Genomic DNA, 18,929 nt, shown 5'->3' on the forward strand with positions numbered 1-18,929 from the left:
TAGGAGATAGGGTCCCGGGAGTTAAAGGAACCATGGGTCAAGAGGACAGTGTAAAAATAGGAAATGGGGTAGCGAAGGGGTAGGAAATGTTCTGTTGCATGCGTACATTGACTACATTTCAGTTCTTGAGCGCTTCCTATGATTTCCTGCTGCAAACACCATCCATTGTTACTCTCCTGACTACCTATCCCGCTCAAAAGCTATCATAATAGTGAAGCCTCTGTTACCACTTGAGTCTCGAAGCCAGGGAGTTTCATTTCTTTTATTATTATTTTTTTTTTAATTTTTTTTTCAACGTTTTTATTTATTTATGGGACAGACAGAGACAGAGCATGAACGGGGGAGGGGCAGAGAGAGAGGGAGACACAGAATCGGAAACAGGCTCCAGGCTCTGAGCCATCAGCCCAGAGCCTGACGCGGGGCTCAAACTCACGGACCGTGAGATCGTGACCTGGCTGAAGTCGGACGCTTAACCGACTGCGCCACCCAGGCGCCCCGGGAGTTTCATTTCTAACGAGCCAAGCAGAGTAAGTGTGTTCCTGTTTGAAATCCATTGTGTTTTCTCATGGAAATAGTATACCTGTTACTTAATTTCTGTTGTATCTATATGATCAAATATGCATTGGTGAGAGATTGTATGTGTATATATATATATATATATATATATATATATATATATATATATATTCCGAAGAGAAAACGTTCGAACTATTAAACTTTCTGTGAGCAATCCCTTTTATTTTATGGTGATTTTAGGAATTTGTCCTGTAAAAATGCATATATTGTTTTAAGTGATGTCAAGTGGGGTATGCGTATTCGGGCCACTTCCTTTGTTTCATCTCCAAGCATGTTCTTTTAGAAGATTGTTAGGCTAAAAGCTAGCAAAAAATGAGAAAGATTTGAAGTTCGGCAGTGGCAGTATTTCCACATCTCCCAAGAAATAGTTTAATAGGATTTTTTATTTCATAGAAAAAAGATTTGGAAAAGAGACCTTCTTTATGAATATAATACTATAACACTTTAATGGGATTTTTGGTGTCTTCATTATTTAGAATGAGTAGTGATCCTGAAGTGTTTAGGTCCTGCAATTCACTTTTCCTTATCCTTTCCTGCCTGCTGATACCTGCCCCATATTTATCTGAATGCCTTTTTTCTCTCCTCTTTCCCTCTCCAGTCAAGAGATAGTGAAGAAAGTCACACAGTTATGCTGATTACTACCAGAAAAAAAATGATGACCTTCAGTATAGGGCACATCTTTAAATACCCTCCAGCTAATGCTCTTTTTTAAACCTCCAAGCTTTCTTTGCAAGCCTACCTTAATAGCCACTGCTCATCTCTGAACAGATGACTCTGTCTCTTTTATTACAAAGGAAATAGAGACCAGTAAGTGGAAATGTCTCAACTTTTTGATCAAGTTGTTCTGGTTGTTTCCATTCACCTAAAAGCTTTTACATTTTCCTTTCTATCTCCATGGAAGAGGTATCCTCCCTTTTAGCCATGGATTGGGTGTCTCCTGTGTTATGCTTATTTATTCATTTAATCTCCACTCTCATATTTGGAATACAAGGGGTGAACAAGAAGAAGCCTGATCTAGAGTCTTCTGAAGGACCTTGCTCTGTCAACAAATTACATGTTCACTCTTGAATCTTCAGTGTTTCCTTCTCTACTTGCTGTTCTTACACATGGAAGCATGCTTCAATCTCTCATGTTAAAAAACAAAGATAAGTACTAACTCTTTGTACTTCATTCTTTACTAGGCTTCAATTTGTGTTTCTCTCATTCTCCTTACACATAAGGTGAGTAGACTTCTCCCACCTTATTTGATGACTCTATACCTACATCCTCTCTGGAGACTTTTCCTGTCTGTGGGCTTTGTGATAGTGTTGTTCTTGGATTTTCTTCTCTTTTGCTACTACTCACATCCTCTGCCAGTTCTTTAAACATTATTTTCCAGAGTTCTAGTACTGTGTATTTCCTTCCTCCTTCCATACACTGTCCTTTGAGAGTCATACGTTGATTTACCTAATGTCCTTTACATACATTGTAAACATCAAATCTTTATATTCGTATTAAACTTCAGACAACTCCAAACCTAGTACGTTCAGTTGCCTACTGAATATCTCCACATGGATCTCCCCAAAACATATCTAATTGAACCAATAAAAACTCATCAGTGTCTCTCTAAATTGTTCCTTCTGTGCTTTCTCTATCAAAATGTCCTATTATTGTTTAATTGAAGAACCCCATGAATCATTCTAAAATCCTTTCTCCATTCGCTGTCTATATCCAGTAGAACATGAAATTCTGTTGTCCATACTTCAGAATTTTTGTTGAGAAAATTTCTCATAGTTGACCTCTCCTCCATTTTTCTGTCTCCTCTTACTGCTACTGGGCTGGTTTGAATCCCCATCATTTCTTATCTAGACCCTCCCTTCTCATTTTTCATTTTCCCTCAGAGCCACTGTCCACTTAGCTGTCTGAAAAATTACTTCATGATGTTTATAGATACTTAATTGCTCTTGTTACTCTCTAACTTCACATTTTCCATGATCTCTCCATTATTTGGCGAAGTCATTCTGAATGCTTCAGAATGTTATTTAAGACACTTGGTCTGGACCATCTATCTGCCTCAATTTTGTCCCTGCCATGCCTGCTCCCATTCTGTGTCATTTGTCGAACCAGCCAGCTATTCAGACGACTTAGGCCATCTTTTATATTCCTTCTGCCTTCATTCTTATTTACGTGCTTTCTCAATTTTGTCAAATTCCACTCATCTTTCAAATCTCACTTCAAGTAGCTGTTACTCCAGAAAGTCTTCTCCATCTATCTCCCGGCATTACTACTTGATAAACTTTAAGTGATTATCTCTTGGTCCTGAAATGTATCCCGCTGCTAGAATTCAGGACACACTACCCCCAAATATGATACGGAATATTTTAAGCTGAAGGAGTTTGAGAAATGTCACATGCAAGGACTTCCTGACCTTCCCTTCCTATGAAAATTGCCTTCCCTAACCCCAGAGGAAAGAAGCATCCTTTATTTCTGAAGACAAGGGACAGAGAAAAGAATGTGAATGCATCGTCTTTGTTAAGTTCCCCCTAGTTTACTACACTTTGTTCATACTCTTTGCTCTATTATATCTTTCCATGACTTTCTAGTTTTTATCAGACTTAGCAGAAGCACACTCAGGTTTAACCCTTTCTTTGAGTCTTCATTTCCTTATGAAGGTTCCTGTGTCATGTAAAACGTGTATTAAATAAATATGTGTGCTTTCCCCTTCTAAACCTGTCTTTTGTTAACATGCCTTCTATTGTCTAAGTTTTATCTAAGTTAACAACTTAGAAGGGTAGGGGTGCCTGGGCTGCTTAGTCAGTTGAGCATCCAACTCTTGATCTTGGCACAGGTCATAGGATTGAGCTTGGGTTATAAGGCATATATTTGTCATTTCTGCATCTGCAGTTTTTGATATCTCCAGCAGACTTGAGTTCTTGTTGAATGGATTAACAAAGAGCAAACAATGAATTCTTCCTTGTGGACTGCTGTATTCATTTCTTATTACATGAAAAGGATATATCCTCTCTAAATCTCAAATTTCACGGTACCTTCTGGCGGTAGTAAAATAGAGCTTAGTGATTGTAAGTATGTGCTTGACAATTTACTGAGAAAGAGAAAGTCCAAGAAAGAATCTGCAGCTATGAGTTTTGCCTTGTGTAATTTTTCCCTTTTTTGATGAATGGGATCTTTGCTTATTTCTTGGTCATTATAATCTTCTAATTCCAGGTTGGAAAGGCATAGTACTCATGAATTTTAGAAAAACCAGGTAGCACCTCATATCTATGAAAAATAATCCTTGCTCCTATAAAGTGTTCTTGACAGCTTGTCATTGGGGGTGAGAAGAGTGGATAGGTCCTCGATTACTTTCAGCCAAAACAGGTTAATCTCAATGAACACTGGCAGTGACAGTATGCTCAGGTGTCAAGTTAGAATGCACGTTTTGGATCACTGTAGCATAAATCAGAATTCAGGCGTGAGTTGTGGGTTTTTTGTTTCTGTTTTTGTTTTTTCACATATATCGTCTTTGTCTCTCAGTTGCCTAGCAAAATGGATATATAACAATTCTTTTTTTTTTTAATGTTTATTTCTGAGACAGAGACAGAGCATGAGTGGGGGAGGGGCAGAGAGAGAGGGAGACACAGAATGAGAAGCAGGCTCCAGGCTCTGAGCTGTCAGCACAGAGCCCGACGTGGGGCTCGAACTCATAAACTGTGAGATCATGACCTGAGCCGAAGTCGGTCGCTCGACCGACTGGGCCACCCAGTAGACCTGGGGATATATAATACTTCTATTTGTCAATGTTGAGAATTACATTTGGGAGAAGATGATTGATTGATTGATTTATAATGTTTATTTTATATTTGAGCGATAGAGACATAACGTGAGCAGGGAGGGGTAGACAGAGAGAGAGACTAACAATTTGAAGGCAGGTTCTAGGCTCTGAGCTGTCAGCACAGAGCCCAACACAGGGCTCGAACCTACGAACTGTGAGATGCTGACCTGAGCCTAAGACAGATGCTTAACCAACTGGGCCACCCAGGTGTCTTGGGAAGAGGTGACTTATTTACTTGGGGTTTTAGGACTTGTTGAGTAACTGTTTGGAGAATTGAAATAGTATGATATGAATTAGAAAATGGTGTCAGTGGTCTTTGCGCCTGCCCATTCCCTACTGTAATTTATTATTCTTAGTGTAGAAATGGAGCACAATTTATTTATCTAATAATGGTACATATCTAATAAACAGTATCTAATACAGTTATTTATCTAATAATAGTAGTAAGAATACGAATATTTATAGTGTTTTTCAAATATATTATTGGGGAGGAAGAATTCACTCTGCCATTGAAGCTCTTTCTGGCTGAATTAAGAATCACCTTGACATGAGACACATTAATAGAAGAAAATCAAATTTAATAGCATACCTGTGGGGAATCCACACAGACCCGGAAATTTCAAAGACATTGAAGCAACATGACGCTTGTATGAAGCTAAGGGGAGGAATGGAGTCTGAGGTTACAAAGGGGAGAAAGACCATTAGCAAGAAGGTAAAAGGAGATTATTCAAAAACAGAGGTTCCCTATTATGTAGATACGTTTCTTAGGTAAGGAAGAATCTCTATACATAGCTGTCTTCCATATACAAGCAGACAGTTGAGGGGCTAAAGAGCTTTTCCTAAATCTACTGGAATTTGATTGCTTTTAATTTAAAATAATTTTCATGCTAAAGTGGCGCATCTTGGGTCCATCATGGTGGCCTGCCTTTGGCCCCTACAATATGCACCAGTTTATAAACAGCAGAAAGCATAGCATTAGAATAATGTGGTTTGTAGCCTTCATTTTAATGATTCTATAGCTTTCTTTCTATAACCTCCTCCCAGGTATTTATTTTTTGTTTCTTGATATTTATTTACCTTTGAAAATCATACTTGTATAGCGTGGTTCAGTAGATATTCTTCCTTGTTTTCATTTGTGTGCAAGTACCCTCAGCTTTTATGTATTAATTAGTTTGCCTCACATGTAAGTCAATTCTCTGTGTTTTTCTTTAAGGCATTTCTTCCTTTTTTTGGTGACTTTCTGTTTTCCTTCTTCCTCTTTAGCTTATCAGCTTATGTATGTATGTATGTGTGTGTGTATGTACTTTTTGAGAGAGAAAGAGAGCCCACTCTAGCTGGGGAGAGAGAGAGAGGGAGAGGGAGAGAGAGCAAAACTCAAGTTCCACACTCAGTGCAGAGCCCCAGTACGGGGCTTGATCCCACGACCGTGGGATCACGACCTGACCTTTCAGGTTGACCAATTGAGAGTTGGATGCTCAACTGAGCCTTCAAGGCGCCCTATCAGCTTTTTTTTTTTTTTTTATTATATGTTCTTCTATACCTCATTTAGATCCCTTTATTGCATTATGCTTTCTTCCCCCACATTTAATTTTTTATTCTGTTATATTTAAATTTATCTGACAAAAAGTTGGTAACATTGTAGTTCTATTGGAATTCTTATCTATTCAAGGAAAAGAAGGACAAACGTGGTTAAATCTCATAATTGAACACTTATGAAATACACGGTTAATTTTTTTTAATGCTTTTTTATTTATTTTGAGAGAGATAGAAAGTGAGCGAGCATGAGCCCGGGAGGAGCAGAGAGAGAGAATCCCAAGCAGGCTCCTGCTGTCAGCACAGCCTGACATGGAGCTTGAACTCACAAACCGTGAGATCTTGACTTAAGCTGAATGAACTCAAGAGTCAGACGCTTAACTTACTGAGCCACCCAGGCGCCCACATAGTTAATTTTCAAAACAGCACTTTTCTAAACCACTCTTGGATATGGTCTCTTAAAGATACTAATCAAATTTGAAGAAGTAGGATATGTAAGGAAAAGATAAATACAGATGTCATATATATGTAGACAGAAGTTCAAATTCAAATATATCATTTCTTATCATTCTTACTAGTGTTTTCTTATATTTGCATGGGCAGAAAAGAATACACATTTTATGTCTTTTTATAAATAAGGATGAATAAATGAAATATATGAAGGGAATACAGATTAAATTATATTGATTTGAAGGGGGAACATTGTGTACTATTTGGTAATGTCTCTAATGCCAGGAAGAAATAAGACCATTGATTTAAGCTTTTCTAAAATGTCCTGATGTCCATAACTTGTATTTTAAGGTCTCCATTTCATTAATCTGAAGTATATACATGAAAAGCATTTGAACTGAAATCTTCCCGTCATAATTTTAATGCTCAACATGTTTCTTTAAAACTTAAGGCTTGGGGGCGCCTGGGTGGCGCAGTCGGTTGAGCGTCCGACTTCAGCCAGGTCACGATCTCGCAGTCCGTGAGTTCGAGCCCCGCGTCAGGCTCTGGGCTGATGGCTCGGAGCCTGGAGCCTGTTTCCGATTCTGTGTCTCCCTCTCTCTCTGCCCCTCCCCCGTTCATGCTCTGTCTCTCTCTGTCCCAAAAATAAATAAACGTTGAAAAAAAAAATTAAAAATAAATAAATAAATAAATAAAACTTAAGGCTTGATCCAGGAATTCCAAATTTAAAAGTCTGGCTTAGGAAATGAAATAGTTTTAAACTTTACTCAGTAAGGTATTTGCTGCTGTGTAATTTACAGTGATTAAAACTGATGATACTCTATATTTTAACCAAAAAGGATGGTCAAATATATTATGGCAGGTAGAGATAATGGAATATTAAGTGGCCATTAACATACAATGTTTATAAAATATTTATAATGGCATGAGGGAGTATTTGTTGTATGACCTAAGCAAATCAAGAGATACAAATTTTACATAATAGGCTTTCAACTATGTGAAAGAATTTTAAAAGACGAGAAGAGAGTATATCAAAATATTAACAGTGGTTATCCACTGTCTAATAGAATTATGAAAAATTTAAAAGAATTTATATTTTCTTACTTTTTTTTCAAATATTCTACCTGTAACACCTCCTTAGTATATTAAGAAGACTTACAAGCTAAAGGATGAAGTTTAGTTAAAGTAAAAAGAAATATTTTTTAATGTTTATTTATTTTTGAAGGGGCAAGAGAGCACGAACAGGGGAGGAGCAGAGAGAGGGAGACTCAGAATCTGAAGCAGGCTCCAAGCTCTGAGCTGTTAGCACAGAACCTGACGTGGGGCTCGAACTCACAAGTTGTGAGTGAGATCATGACCTGAGCTGAAGTCAGAGTCTTAATTGACTGAGCCACCGAGGCACCCCTAGTTAATTTTTTTTTTTTTAATTTTTTTTTTCAACGTTTATTTATTTTTGGGACAGAGAGAGACAGAGCATGAACGGGGGAGGGGCAGAGAGAGAGGGAGACACAGAATCGGAAACAGGCTCCAGGCTCCGAGCCATCAGCCCAGAGCCCGACGCGGGGCTCGAACTCACGGACCGCGAGATCGTGACCTGGCTGAAGTCGGACGCTTAACCGACTGCGCCACCCAGGCGCCCCAAGTTAATTTTTTTTTTAATGTGCATTTATTTATATTGAAAGGGGGAGAGTGGGAATGGTGGGGGAGAGAGAGAGAGATAAAGAAAGAGAGAGAGAGAAAGAGAGAAAGAGAAAAAGAGAAAGAAAGAAAGAAAGAAGAAAGAAAGAAAGAAAACCCAAGAGAGAAAGAGAAAGAAAAAGAAAGAAAAGAAAAGAAAAGAAAAGAAAAGAAAAAAGAGAAAAGAAAAGAAAGAAAATAAATAAGTAAATAAATCCCAAGCTACATGGGGCTTGATCTCATGACTATGAGATCATGACCTGAGCCAAAATCAAGAGTTGGGTGCTTAACCTGCTGAGCCACCCAGGTGCTCCATGTTTAGAATAATCTATTTAGTAACTATTAATATAATTTTCATAAAAATTAAGGAAATACCCTTATGTTGAACAAGACATCTGTGTCATTTGCTCTTTTATGTTTTGTGGCGTATCACCATCCTAAGAAGTGGACCCTAAAGGTTCATTGGTTTTGTAATTTGAGAATGGGTTGGGAGGGTGGACATAGTAGGAACTTGGGGGGAGGGAGAGATTTCGAGGTGCTTTAATGAATTATGTACAGCACGAATATCGAATGCGTGTGACTTGGCTTTCCCAGAGTTCTGATGGAACATTCTCTTCTGGTTTCTGCAGTATCAAGTCATGGGTGGATAAGATGCAAGAAGACCTTGTCACACTGGCAAAAACAGCAAGTGGAGTCAATCAGCTTGTTGATGTGAGTACAACTGCAAGACATTTGTGAATCTTTGAATGCAGCTCTTATCCTCTAGGAAACTGCGTTTCTATATTATGAATAGGATGTGATTTTTCATGTGCATCGGGTAGTGAGATTCTGAGAAGGACCCTTGGTACCTGATAGTTATTGTCAGCAAAGAATGTCATTTCCGGCAATTAATGTCGCGTTCTCACCATGCTTTACACTTTACACACAGCCTTACCTTAGATGAGTTCATGTGATGTGCAGACTCCCCTAAAACTCATAGTGGGGTTTCATGTGCCTGTTCTTCAGGGTATATTTTAGAATCTCTCACACCGTGGTGACTTTAAGTCCTTGATGGATTCTTTTGAATATCCTCAGTGGGAACACATGTTCTTTTTTTGAGGGTAGATAGTATTTTTAAAAATGGCTGGAAAGTGTTTATAGCCATGTCTGGAGACTAGAGTGAGTCATTGAGATGGGTAATAAAGATTTTTGTGTAAGAGAAGGAGACACTATAAAATATGTTTTCTTCTTCTGATTTATGAAATGGCTATGAAAGTCACTCTAAAATGATTCTTGGAAATGATAGCAACGTATAAATATTTGTATAGCATCTTATATAGATTATTTTCCTTGGAAAAGAGCATTTACATGTAATTTCCATGAGATTAAAAAAAAATTAAATGTCATTTCTTTACAGTCTCACTACTTTGATACTAGTGTAAGTAATGTAATAATTTGAAAGTACTTTTATCTTGTGTTCTTAGTGTTACAGTGAGACCTTTTGTTTTCCAAAAATGTGAGGAGTTGGTGGCGTGAGATGTAAAAGCAAATATATGTATGATATACGAATATTTGTGATGAGAATATTTATATGTGAATATTCCTCCCAGGCAGAAACTAGAATATATGGTTACCTTATATATTGTTTGAATTTCATAAAGAAACCTACTAACAAATACTTTAAAAAGTTATTCTAGAATCTCTTTATAAACCAGTTGGAAGTTTCAACATGCAAAAGTATCTTAAGAAACAAATATCTGTGAGAGGAGATAGGGAATACATTTGGAAATGAAAAGTGTTTCCTTGTGAATAACAATGATTAAATTTAATTCTCATCAACACTTGTTACGCACATAGTACGTCCCAGGCACCGTTCAGGTGCCAACGATTGACAGAAATGCAGTTCCTGTCTTCAGAGGACTGACACTGTACTACTCAGAAATTTCCATTTTGTGGGCGCAAAGGTTCCGGAAAGCTACTTACTGGAAGGTGATGCTTGGGGTCTGCCAACGATTCCTTATTGGACGATGTGTTAAAAAAATGAAATTGTGTCGGATAATAAGGCGAGCCTCTATGAAAGTGACAGTTTGTGGAATGAGAAAAAAGAAATGAGACTTGACAGATTCTGGTTAGAAGTTCTATGACTCTCTTTATTGGCAGTTTGAGATTAAGAATAAACTGCTCTCAGGAGCTGTCTTTCACTCCAGGGTTTCTCTAGCCTCAGAAACCACTTTCTTGGCTGACCTCACTTTTACTTTTGGTGTTAAGATGTAAACCCTTTTGCCGAATCTGCCTTTTGCAATGAATCATTAAAAAAAACAAACAAAAACCAGAAACAACTTACCTGATTTCCGTTATGCTTTATCAGGCACAGGTTGCTAAGAATACTGCAAATATTGATGAATGAATAAATGGCCTAGTCTGAATTTGGATAAAAAAATAGAACGGACAGGAGGAAAGAAAATCCCCACAGTGTTTTGCTTATGAGACATATACCTAACTATGTGACAGAAAAAAATTACAAATAATTATATATTATAACAAGGGATGGGAGAGAGAGAGAATGCAGAATCTATTATTGGAAAAAAATTAAGTATTGGGGCTCATAAAGAGTGTTATTTTGCATAGATAAATGATTCCATATGCCCCTATCCTTTTGCCTAGAAAGAAAAGGTGCTTGATGGGGGCTAAAAGGTTGCATTTCTTTTTGGCCATGGGAACTTAAAGCTCAGAGGAGTTGAAGGACACCAGACTTGAGAGTGAACTTTATTATTATTTTTTCAACGTATATTTATTTTTGAGAGTGAGAGAGTGCGCGCGCAAGGGAAGGGCAGAGAGCGAGAGGGAGATACAGATTCCAAAGCAGGCTCCAGGCTCTGAGTTGCCAGCACAGAGCCCAACGCGGGGCTCAAAAGTCACATACCGCGAGATCATGACCTGTGCCAAAGTCAGATGCTTAACCTGCTGAGCCACCCAGGTGCCCCGAGAGTGAACTTTATGCTGAGTTTGGGGGTATTGGATGCACGGTGAGGATCAAAAGTTGAATAGAGGAATTTAGCAGGTTCCTAGGTTGATATTTAATATTGTGGAAATGGCGATTCTTCCCTAATTATTTAATGGATCTGTTTTTCCTGGCATCACAGGACAGAACTAGCTTGTTACCTGAAGGTTCAGAAGCAGTTACGATGAGGCAACATAGCTAAAAGAAGGCAACTGTCTAATTTTATAAAAATTGCTTTATGGCATCATTAAATACTAGCCCAGGAAGATTGATAATGATTAATACATTGTGTTAATGGAAGATGTACATTGTGTTACTTTGATACATTTATATATTGCAGTACGATTGTAATGTTATTTATCACCTTACATACACCTATAATACAATATTATCTTCTGTTTTTAACAAGCCATATGCAGATTTTAGGATTTCTTCTTCAATGTTTTGAAAAATGCCTTTTGTATTTTGATGGGGATTATGACTTTGGGTAGTATAGCTGTTTGAAGTATATTATTTTTTCCGATCCATGAACAAAGGATGTTTTGTTTGTTTTTATTTGTTTGTGTCTTCTTTGAAATCTTTGAGCAGTCCCATTTTATGACTTTTAAACACACACACATAGACCTATGAATTCCTGTAACTGACAAGTAGAGAGAGGCTGATGATCATATATTAGCTAATAGATAACATTAAAAAAATTAAGGTGGTCTTAGTATTCTTGGAAACAAAGTTTTTAAGTTTGTAAAACATTCTTGAGCAACTATTTTCTCACTTAATATGTTGATAAAATACTTCATGTACAAATATACTTAAATTTCAACCAGTATCTAAATTATCAGATATTCTGAATTAATGGGTTCTGTAAGAATGATAATTTGCTTTGTGAGGAAGTTTTTTAAAGATGAATCGATAAAAACAAACTACTGTTTGTTTTTCAATGAAAGACACTTTTAAGTCTGCAAAAAGTTGTTTTAAAAGAACACAGTTGGTAACGTGTCTGACTCAGGATTTCAGCTCAGGTCATGATCTTGTGGTTCGTGGGTTTGAGTCCCGCATGAGGCTCTGCACTGGCAGTGTGGAGCTTTTGTGGGATTTTCTCTCTCGCTCCCTCTCTCTGCCCCTCCCCAGCTCTTTAAAAAAGTGAAAAAAATCCGACTTCAGCCAGGTCACGATCTCGCGGTCCGTGAGTTTGAGCCCGCGTCGGGCTCTGGGCTGATGGCTCAGAGCCTGGAGCCTGTTTCCGATTCTGTGTCTCCCTCTCTCTCTGCCCCTCCCCCGTTCATGGCTCTGTCTCTCTCTATCCCCCCCCCCAAAAAAAAAGTTGAAAAAAAAAAGTGAAAAAAAGAAAAAAAGAAAACAGAACTCTGCAAATAGGTCTGAGACCCTCAGTTGGTCCCCTGACCGACCCTGCTGTGTGGAAAGCAAATCACAATAACGTAAGCAAATCACAACCATCTGCGAGTTTTGTTGTCCTTTTGGACGATTTTTTTTTTCCACCTTCCCCTTTTCCTTTAGGAATCCAAGACTTCCTTGGGGCCTCCTGTTCATTAAAAAAATTGGACTGATGATTCTCATTTACATTTGTTTAAGTCTGTAGTAACTCCTTCGCCTCTAAGCAGAACATATTTGATATTAGGAAGCTGGTGTGAAGACGATGTTTTGAGAGAGGTGGAGTTTTTTCAAATAGGTCATTCCAAATAGGTCTCTTTTCCTGGTGAGGGTCGGGTGGGGCCGGGGCACCAGCGGAACTTAGACTGAGGCGAGGCGTGTGATCTTCAGGGGGTGCAGAATTGAAGGAGGCACTCTGGAGAGTTGGAAACTTGCACCATCCGCAGAGTGAGTGAGTAACTCCTGGAATTCTGTGCCTGAGGGGACTTAAGTGCCTCAACCCTGGCGCCCAGGGGCAGTAAAGGCCTAACTCCCTCTGTATCCCCGTGGCCAGAGGCAGAGACATTTGTAGCTTTCTGGACATCGCAAGAGGCCTCTGCTACATTTCCTTTTCTGTTCCTTTCCCATCCTACATGTAATACGAAGCCTTTCTTATGGCTTTTTTGGATGATTTGTAAGCTTCCCAGACTCCTCTTGTATTTATCTCCGGTGCAGGGGTGATTCCTACAGTGTCAACAACGTACACATTTTGAAATCTTCACCCACAATATCTGACACTTACCTTCTGTTTCAGTTCTAATGTTGTGTTGTATTTCCTGACAATGCAGGATGCTCTGGGAATCCAGTCTTTTTGTTAACAGACATTATTCTATCCCTTTAGCTTTGTAAGAGAGTTGACACAACGTGTGTCACCTTGTTTTAAGGCTTTCTTCTTACATGCAGATTCTGTCTGCATTTCTAACATGTTAGGTTAGAATATGCAAATGTTTTTAAGAAAATTGGTGAATCCCCCCCTCCCCCGGAATTGTAATTTTGGAGGTAAAATCATTCTGCATTGGTATCATCATAGAATTTTCTGGCTTTTGATTCACTATTGTGATTTCATAAGTTAAGATTATATTAAAATCAATGCGTACATATTTCAATATGCTTTCAAAGATGTGACTATGAAATGTGTCTAAATATTGAGCATTCAGTACTCTTAATTAAGTTAGTATTTACATAAATGTTTTAAGTGAATAATTTCATTAGTAACTCATGGTATTAATAGACTGATGCTTTTACTTTGACATTGTGGTCACGTCACTTATGTAAATAGAATATTCATTTTCTAGGTGGTGGAGAGCTTCATATATTAATTTATTTACAAAAGAAGATACTCTAGAGAAGAACATAATTAATCATGGGTGATTCTGACGAGGAATCAGCAAGATGCTGAGGCAACAGCAAGGGCTGGGGTTTTCTTTTCTACTCTGGGGAGAGCTGCTAAATAGCTGGGTGGTATTAGATTTCCTGTTACCTGCTTGTCAAGCGAGATAGATCTTAACACTCTCTCTTCCTTGCAGATATGTTATAGGGGAAAAAGGAAATAGGAAATGAAACGGGAAAGTCATCACAGATGCTACGAAAACGTTAAATGCTTATGTCATGTTAAAATGTAGCTTTATGTTTTAAAATGTCGCCTTATCTTCATATTACTTTACAAATGTAGCATAATTACTATTTTATAAGAGTAATACAATTAATTTTCAAATATAACCTTATTGGATATTGATATTAAGAAGCAATTGTGAAGACTATATTTTGAAAGAGATATAAAACAAGCAAACCCAGAATTACTGGTTTTATTTAGCATTGCCTTATTCTCTCAATGAGGAAATGTTGTAACTAAATCAATTACCATAATTACGTAGGCAACTTGAGATTGCAGTTATTTTAGGGGAAAAACCCACTTTTTTTTTTTCTCTCTCTAAGTAGCCAGAAGTCTATTTTGACTGCAGAGAGTACTATCAGTAGAGAGTATGGGTTCCCTGCACCCATCCACTGGAGGTTTTAAATTAAGACGCTAATTTTTTTGAGCAGTGGTTAATTACATTCGTTTTTAAAGGTATGGAATAAACTCCAGGGCATTTCTAATGTGATGGTGACTTTCAAGATTTTATTAACTGGTTTTTAAATGAAGTACTATGGGTTCACAAACATGAATAGTAAAAGACTCATAAAAGGTTTTTTTTTTTTTTTTCTTTTACTAATCTGTTCCATTATCAATCAGTACTTAACACCTGCTTATGTTGTACTAGTACTTGAGGGATAAATGATTATTTGTTGTTTTTCCAAAGAGCAACCTAATGGTTGGGTAATACTGATTACAGAGGGAATGATAGAATGCCGCCTGTGCTCTCTTCTTGTCCGTGAGCAGCACAATGAAGATGGAGGCTAAGAACCCCTATGTGATGTAGCCACGCGGCAGCTTCTCTAGCACGAAGATGATGGCATAAAAGACCGTCATCTGCTACTGCACACTCTCAGGGTACAGCATACAGCTCCTCATTATTTACTTTTCCTGAAGACATTTCATGCCTTTATGTCTAGAGCCGTGGTTCTCAGCCAGGGGCGGGAGACATTTGTCAGTGCTTGGAAACGTTTGTGATGGTCACAACTGGAGGAGGGGGGTGCTCCTGGCATCTAGAGTCAAGAGGCCAAGGATGCTGCTATACATCCCACAATGCACAGGACACCATCTCACAACAAAGAGTCATCTGGTAAAATTGTCAGGAGCTCTCGGGTTGGAAAACGGCTCTAGGAGGACTGAAAAATTTGAGGCAAGAATCAACGTATGGAATTCTTTGTGTTAATATAAATTTGTAAAGTTGTCTATCAGCATTGATAGGTAGCAGTTTTGCTTTAGAAAAGCCATTTGTTAAGTATAATGGTTACGAGCAAATTAAACTGTGCTGCTTTTAAAAATTATTTTGTTGGCAGTAAAACGAATTTGGGTCATTTGGGGTTAGGGACATTAAGCAAGCAGCTCACTCAGCCTATGGCTAATTATTTTTTAATTTAGTTTTAATAGAATCTAGTATGATCTCTTGTACTTTTAATTGCTTATGAATTTGTTACTCAAAACACACACACAGTTCATATATGGCTCCAGATATGCAAAGTGAAAGAGGCTAGGTTAATGTTATCTCTGGAATTAGCAAACAAAAAACCCAAGTAGGTGGCTTCTTATTATATGTATCTTAACACTTTTCTTGTTTTAATTCTGAATACTCTTTTTTAAAAAAAATTCTGAATATTCTTTTTTTTTAATGTTTATTTCTTTTTGAGAGAGAGAGAGAGAGAGAGAGAGAGAGAAAGCTTGAGCGATAGCGTGCGTGCATGCACAAGTGGGGGAGGGGCAGAGAGCGGCACAGAGAAATCTCAAGCAGGTACTGAGCTGTCAGCACAGAGTCTGATGCAGGGTTCAATCTCATGAACGGCAAGATCATGACCTGAGCCAAAATCAGGAGTCAGATGTGTAACTGACTGAGCCACCTAGGCACCTCTAATTCTGAGCCTTCTTAAAGATAAACTTACTCTTTACCTTATGTATGAAATGTCTCCAACCTAAAATCTGAAGAATTCTTGTTTTCTTTTTCTTTTTCTTTTCTTTTCTTTTTTCTTTTCTTTTCTTTTCTTTTCTTTTCTTTTCTTTTCTTTTCTTTTCTTTTCTTTTCTTTTCTTTTCTTTTCCTTCCTTCCTTCCTTCCTTCCTTCCTTCCTTCCTTCCTTCCTTCCTTCCTTCCTTCCTCTCTTTCTCTTTCTTTCTCTCTTTTTCTTTCTTTCTCTCTTTCTCTTTCTTTCACTCAATTTAGTCTTTGTTGTAGGTTAGTTTCTGTGTTCCAGGAATGAGCCCTTGTATTTAACCTTCTAGTTAAATATTATCGCCTGTTCTGATGTGTAGTTTGGAGAAAGCCCAGGCATATTTGTGCTTGTTACTTGTTCTGGTCCTTCTGCCATCTAATGCAAGCTGGAAAGTGTCACCATTAAATACTCGTTAATAGGAACTAGGGCAAGTAGCAGGATATACTGTGGAACATTCTCCAATTCTGATTTCATTCTTCCTAAATATTCTTCTTAAAGGTAATGTCTCATCTTAAATGTGATAGTGTCCCAGCTGAAAAGTTTATCATATGGAAGGAGTAGGGAAAGAATTTTGAACCTATTGTGTTTGTTATTTGAATGCTGGTTTGGTATAGTTATCATCAGAAAAAATATGCACCATAAATTCAAGAACATGATCAATTGTTTTATTTTTTTAATGTTTATTCATTTTTGAGAGAGAGAGTGAGCGTGGTGGAGGGGAAGAGAGAGAGGGAGACACAGAATCCGAAGCAGGCTCCAGGCTCTGTCAGAGCTGTCAACACAGGGCCTGATGCGGGGCTTGAACTCATGAATGGAGGCATCATGACCTGAGCTGAAGTCAAGATGCTTAACCATCTGAGCCACCCAGGAGCCCCCAAACATGATCAATTATATATGTGTATGTGCGTATATGTATATAATTACATGAGCACGTGTGTGTGTGTGTGTGTGTGTGTGTTGAGGTTCATAGTAAACAGGCCTATGTTATATTTTGAATTCTTGCTGTGTGCTAATTAACTTTACTAGAAGTTCTGAGCAATAGAGCTTGGAGTTGACCATATTCTATGGTATAAACCAGTACCCTGAGTTTTATAGCTTTCCTTGATAGTGTGTCTCATTTTGCCTTTCAGTCTGTATTTTCTAATAGTTCCTTGTATCACACAGATTCTGATTTCTTTCCCCCCATACTAATATATATTTCCCTCAAAGTGTGGCTATCATTGCATCTTTTTGACTACTATAACCCATGTGATTTTATTTTACTCTGAATTCTGACAGGACAATTTTCTCTCCCTCTTAAGTGGAACACTAATAATCTTCACATTGATCATTATCTTGCTTTTGTGTATTTAGTCTATTTTTAGGGTGTGATGACCATTTAGGTGTTGTCTGCCTGCCATCAGTAGATACGAGTACTGGCCATGGGCAGACCATGTTTTATGTGCTGGGGTGTACCAATGAACAAAATCTCTGTCCTCTTGAAATTTACATTCTGGTTAAAGGAAATATGAAATATATAACAAATGTGATGCTTAATAAACTATGAATGTTAGATGATGTTTGCAATTACTTAAAAGTAGCCAAAATAGACACTGGGTGTTGTGTGTAAATGATGAATCGCTGAATTGTACCCCTAAAACCAACATTGCACTGTAGTTTAACTGACTAGAATTTCAATAACAATTTGGGGAAAAAAAAAAAAAGGTAGTCAAATAAAAATCTCCAGCCATAAAAAAGTTCAAAGGTGGTAGCCTATCTCAGAAAGATAGGTTACAGGGGAAAGGAAACAAAATGCTATAATTTAAAGCGATTTTTACTAATTGTGTTAAACACAACTGACAGTGTACTAAAGAGAATTCAAGAGTGAGACATTTAAAAAAAACTTGACATTTATTTATGAGATTGCATCGTTTACTGTTTTAATTAAAGAGTAGGTAGGGAGTGTTTGAAGAGATCAGGAGCTAATTAGTAAATATTGCATATTTTTTTATGGCAACATTCATTTTTTTAACAGCTAATTTTTAACAGAGGAAGGTAGGGTTTCTAAAATTTTTCTTTGTTGTTGGTAAAATATATTCTAAGACAAATTCAGACCTAGTGTCACTAGTTACTCTTTACCTGACATGAAGGACTCTTGACATATCTGAACATCCCTTTCTATTGGCCCGCTTCTGTGATGATGTAACTTATGATAAGTAAAAAGAAAGACTTTGTTATACTTGTGAATCATTGCAAAATTTCTTAAGGTAAGGGAACTTTGATCTTTGAAAGTGACCACGAAAGAACATTATATCATTCTTTTTGTGCTAATACATCTTTTAGAAACAAGACATTCTTAGTTGCTAGGGAACAAATAGTTCAAAAGCCCACAGAACACTTAATAAAGAAGAAAAAACCCATATAACCAAACCATCCCACATTGCAAAATTCAAGTAAAAGCAAGTGAAATTGATTTTGTGAGTATCTAAGCAGTTGAAGTGACAAGGCATCTCTTTTCCTACCTGCATTTGCCTTGAAGATGTTTGAATTTACTCCCCTTAGCCAGAAAAGGCAGTGAAATTAGAATGTTCGTGGGAGTCATGTCACAGTTTGTTTTCATCCCTCATTATTATGAGGGAGGATCATATTTATTCATCCAAGTCATATATATTTTTGGACAATGTGTGCACATCTATTTTGATATTTTTAGCTTTTCTATCTAGAATTTCTTCTCAGAATCCCATGTTATTGTGAAGGTCATTGTTGGAGTCCTGAGATAATTTCATTATTTTGTAAAGTTGAACAGAATTTACCCATTTCTCAACAGAATGATTGAAATGAATGACATGAATCTAATGAGTAATGAAATGAAGGTGCAAAGTAGTAATTAATAATGTTAATCACAACC

The 18,929-nt window shown here is 37.5% G+C and overlaps 1 protein-coding gene across 9 annotated transcripts in view; it reads left to right on the forward strand.

Moving 5' to 3' along the window:
* The window catches only part of CACNA2D1 (calcium voltage-gated channel auxiliary subunit alpha2delta 1), a 494,087-nt gene that overhangs the window by 83,217 nt on the left and 391,941 nt on the right, over positions 1-18,929 (forward strand). For all 9 annotated transcript variants that reach the window (XM_086696816.1, XM_086696813.1, XM_086696812.1 and 6 more), the window contains exon 2: positions 8,677-8,758. In XM_086696816.1, the coding sequence (XP_086552942.1) occupies positions 8,677-8,758 (82 nt within the window). The remainder of the gene's footprint in view (positions 1-8,676; positions 8,759-18,929) is intronic.

This window comes from Puma concolor, chromosome A2 (genome assembly GCF_028749965.1).
Source record: "Puma concolor isolate L17-30 chromosome A2, mPumCon1.1.hap2, whole genome shotgun sequence".
Lineage (NCBI taxonomy): Eukaryota > Metazoa > Chordata > Mammalia > Carnivora > Felidae > Puma > Puma concolor.